Source organism: Sinocyclocheilus anshuiensis, unplaced genomic scaffold (assembly GCF_001515605.1).
Source record: "Sinocyclocheilus anshuiensis isolate Anshui unplaced genomic scaffold, SAMN03320099.WGS_v1.1 scaffold1968, whole genome shotgun sequence".
Classification (NCBI taxonomy): domain Eukaryota; kingdom Metazoa; phylum Chordata; class Actinopteri; order Cypriniformes; family Cyprinidae; genus Sinocyclocheilus; species Sinocyclocheilus anshuiensis.
In genome coordinates this window covers 40822-45795 of record NW_015555840.1, presented here as the reverse complement: position 1 = coordinate 45795, position 4974 = coordinate 40822, and the positions used below count along the sequence as shown (strand labels likewise).

The 4974-nt window shown below is 37.9% G+C and overlaps 1 protein-coding gene across 1 annotated transcript in view; it reads left to right on the top strand.

Annotated features, from left to right (window-relative positions):
• Positions 1-2388, top strand: part of LOC107675484 (uncharacterized) — a 5112-nt gene extending 2724 nt beyond the window's left edge. Inside the window, exon 2 of the mRNA XM_016469844.1 lies at positions 1697-2388. Within this exon, the coding sequence (XP_016325330.1) occupies positions 1697-2388 (692 nt within the window). The remainder of the gene's footprint in view (positions 1-1696) is intronic.
• The last annotated feature ends 2586 nt before the right edge of the window (positions 2389-4974 follow it).

The following is a 4974-nucleotide window of genomic DNA, read 5'->3' as shown; positions in this document are numbered from 1 at the left end:
CACAGTGGATTATGTTTGTTTTTGAAGGGAATGCGCCCCCGATCTACATAAATGCGTCTATGTTCGCGCAAATCATACATGATCCAGCTTCACAGAAGAACCGAGTGTAAGGTTTTTTAACAAATCTTTGCAAATCGCCTTTCCTAATAATGTGCTAATTAATTAGCAAGTTTCACGATGAACAAGCAGCTCGGAAGAGAGGGGTGGGGTCAGCAGAGCTCATTAACATTTAAAGGAAAATGCTACAAATCTGCATGGTCTGAAAAGAACTGTTTTTGACAGGGTAAAAAAGGTGTTTTTTACACTACCATTGAGAAATTTTAACCAAACTATGTTACAGACTTTTCATTAAGACCCTAAAGAATCATATCAACTGCTGGAAAATGGGCATCCTATGACCCCTTTAACGAAGACGCGGCATAAATTTCGTCATAGTTTTTATCATCAGATATTAGTTTTAGTCACAGAAAAAATGTTCGTTAATGAATATTTTTCGTCGTCTTCGTTGACGAAATTAACACTGCATTATAATCAATAAAGCGCTGCACTACACAATGAATATCTTATTTACACTTAATGTTACACTTTGTTTGTTATAATGAGAGACTCCCGAGTGTGCAGCTCTGAACAAAACTGTGGCTTGGATTCTAACTTAAAACACTTGGCCATTGCATTCAGGAAATCAACAAAAAAATGTTGGTGAATGGCTACATTGATCAGTGCTACAAAAACCCGGTGAAAATAGAAACCTTTGAAGCTCTCCAGAGTTCAAACACAAATACACACAGGAGCGTTTGGTTTCGCCAGTAGGCTATCCTATTAGCCTACAGCTTCAACTGATGTTCTCTTGCTTTTGTTTTGTTCCCTCTAGCACTCCCGTAGAACCGGCCCTGGATACAGTTAATTGCAAAGAAATATGTAATGAGTATTTTATACATGTTTTTAGGCGTGAAAAATGATCAAGATCATAAAAATATTGAAGCCAAAGTTTTTCATGAAGCAATAGGTTACTGGTAGCCACGTCAGTAGCGTGAGAGGTGCGAAATCTAGCATTTACATTTAAAAAAAAAACTTTATTGTATTTATTTACTGTAATACTGTGCTACTCAGATACTGTGATTTCCTTCTCACGTCACTGATTTCACCATTAACTATTCACCTGAACAGTTTATGTTGTTGCATGTGGTATCATTGTAATCCTTAACCATCAAAATATATGGGTAGACATCACCTTTTCTGTGTTATCATGTTTGATACAGAAGATATGACACAAAATATATAATTTGGTAATGGCGGAAAGTAAAATGACTGCCATGGCAACCACGAGGTGTTTTTGTGATGGCTCCATTTCTGAAAATGTTCAGGGCCCCAAACTGTAGGCTACATGTACCAAAAACAAGCGAACATATCACCTTAAAATTTGCACATATCTCCTGGATTATATATAATTTTATGATTTTTAATGAAATACGAATTTTGAATAATGAAAATTAGTTTGTGTCTGCTTATTCTATTCATTTTTTTTCTATTTATGCATTTCTGGGTTAAAAAAAAGAAAAATTAATTGACGCAAAAGTACACGGACCATACAGCTAGTAGTGACATTTACATTTAGGTTATGCATTTAGTAAATGCTTAAAAGCATAATTTATTAATCTCATATGGGTCTTATATTAAAATAATAACGTTTTTCTAGGTTACTTCAGAAGAGGACAACCCTGGAAGACCCCACTGAAGATTAAAAGCCATATTCTCTGTGGCATCACGGTTTCCTTCATCATGTCAGAGACTCGACTAACGCCTGCACAAACTGAGGTGCCACCAGAGTCTCCAGAGGTGGAGTGTCCAGTTTGCTATCAGGAGTACGACCAGGACTCCAAACTCCCGCGCATGCTGGAATGCCTTCACGTCTTCTGTACAGAATGTCTCCGCAAAATCCAGCTCACTCCTTTGCACCCGCCAGACCCCAACAGTGCCCCCTCAATCTCCTGCCCGCTGTGCCGCCACTCCACCCCGCTACAGGGTGGCGACGCATACTCTCTCCCCTGCAACTCACGGATTCTCGCCCAGCTGCCTCCCGTAGCCTTCCGTTTGCCTGCGTTGGTGACTGCCCGGCTGGCCACGGTGACTCAGCGGTTGGTGCTATCTCTGGGAGAAAGGGATACCCGATTCATAATCCTGCCCACTGTTAGTCTGAGGGTGGAGCAGATGGTAGAAGGCACAGAAATGGTAAACCCACCTAGGGTGCTGCATCGAGAGATTGAGGTTCTGAGGAGACACAAGAAGACCCTGACATGCGTTCAGGTTCTGGCTGTCATCTTCTGGATTATGTTTGTGCTGACTTGTGTGATTGGGGTTGTGTTTGGGCCAAGCCTCTTTCATAATTAAGAGATTAAGGACACGGATGTATCCTGTTACATTAAGATATTTATTCTGTCCCTGTATTTTTCAAATGACAATATATAGATCATTATAAACAAATCATTTTGATTCTACATGTAAAATCTACAGTTGCCCATCCCCCTCCCAACCCCCAAAATTTGCAAAACATTTTACAGCATACAAAGTTTAGGTTTATAAATTATGCAACAGATATATGCTCTAAAAAAAAACGCTGGATTAAAAACAACCCAGTTTGGGTTATTTTTAATTCAAGGCCTGGGTAAATAGGACAGAACCCATTTTGGGTTAACTTTATCCAGCAAATTGGGTTGTTTATTTAACCCAGCATAATGATTAATTTTTACTGTTAGATTATTTTTTTACTTCTTTCATTAATTAATGTTTACAGATTTACTTAAATCCTCTAAACTTGTGTAAAATACTCCACACAACCACTGGTTTGCATGATAACTTCATTTATTTTCCTTTATTTATATAATTTACAGCATTGTTTATATCGTTTTAATAGCCAAACGTAGGGCATACATATTGCCTATATTTAAACTCGTTGAACAAACATTAATTAGAAGTAAAAATTTAAACATTAAACAGAAGTAATTCACGTAAATAACAATTTTATAGATAAAATAAAATGTACACAAACCTGTATTTTACGATTTACCGAAGAAATGCATCAATTCGATGGCGCTTATAACTGCTTTCTTCTGAAGAGGACGCAAAATCCCTGCGATAAATAACTCAACATGGGTTACGTCTGACCCAGGATCTGAGTAACACAAAAACTACCCAAACACTGGGTTGTTACATTTGACCCAGGAGCTGGGTATATAACACAAAAAAACACCCAATCACTGAAACAATAACACCAAAAAATGACCCAAAAGGCTTACAATTTAGGTTGAAAAAATTACCCAGGATTTTTTAGAGCGTATGGTTCAAACTAAAGACAAAAAAAGTATTGTGGAGCCTGGCTGACAAATGTTAGAGGATCAAGTTCATAGTTAATGTGATGAACTTAATGACTTCATATTGTACATCCATTACAAATTAACCTTTTAGTTGATATTAGTTGTTTAAATCAAATTAAAAACATGGTGAGGTTATTCTGAAAATAGCTCCACTCTTGTGGCATGGTATTTGGTTTAATATTTGATTGAATTCAATCCATTTTGGGCCCATTTTTCTTGTTCATATTATAGTGTGTGTATAGTCCTACAATTAGTCCTGTCATTGTGTATGTGAATATTTCTTATCTATTTTGTAAATAAAGGACAACATTCTCTTTTCTCTAACTTTTTGTACAGTATGTTGTTTTGTATGTAAAAAAATCAAATATATGTAGGCCTGCAGCATTCTGTTTGTTAGAAAAAATGCATTGTTAAATTAGCCTACAAAAAAAAATAAAATATTCATGGAGATTGTCCAGCACAGGCTTTTTCATAAATGATAGCCTAATGAGTTCCTCTTGTGGATGATGCACATTAAAGGGGTCATATGATGCGATTTCAAGTTTTCCTGAATCTTGTCTAGGTAGATACAGCACCGCCGCCTTCAACCAGTGCTGTCCCGACCAGAAAAAATCCACTAGTCATTGTTGTATTTCTCACACTAAATCCTCAGGAGGCTCAAGTATTGTCATTCTGTGCCAAAGTGAAGAAGCAACCAAGTTGTTACATACCAGAACCCTCCCCCTATAGGACAACTGCGGTAGCGACCAATTCCAACGAGACAACCTTGCACACACTTTCTCCAAGAGGCCTTCCCAGTTTTTCTTTTTAAACTCTTCTGTCCCTAAAAACGCTCCTAAATACTTTAAACCTGCTCTTCCCCACTGCAGCCCACCAGGAAGCATTGGACCTTTAAGAACTCTGCCACACCATAAAGCATCACTTTTTCCCCAATTAACTACTGCTGATGAGGCTTTTCCATAAAACTCTAAAGCCTGTTTAAGCACCTGAATATCACTTTGGTCTCTGATTATAACTGTAATATCATCAGCATAGGCAGAGAGTTTATTAGAACAGTTTAGGGTGTTAATCTGTAGGCCCATTAACTGTCTTCTCAATTTACACAACAAAGGTTCAATTGCAATGCTGTACAGTTGACCTGAAAGTGGACAGCCTTGTCTGATTCCTCTTTTAACATTCACAGGGATACTTAACCCACCACCCATTTTGATCATACATGTTGCTTCAGCATATAAAAGTTTAATCCTTGAGATGAATTTTTCCCCAAAACCAAAAACATCAAGGGTATCAAACAAAAAACTATGATCAACCCTGTCGAAAGCCTTTTCTTGATCCAGGGGCACCAGGCCCATGTTGATATCCTCAGAATAAGCATAATCAAAAACATCCCTGATTAAGTGAATATTATCCATGATTGACCTATTTTTAACACAATAAGACTGATCTTAAACACGACTACCGACTACCGCTTTGTTCATCCGTGAAGCCGAGACGATGTTTTCAAAACCAAGTTTCTGACCAATAATCACGAGCAATTCCTCCACTGTCCCATACCGGCGACTACAAACCACGCACGCACACACACACACACACACGAAAAACT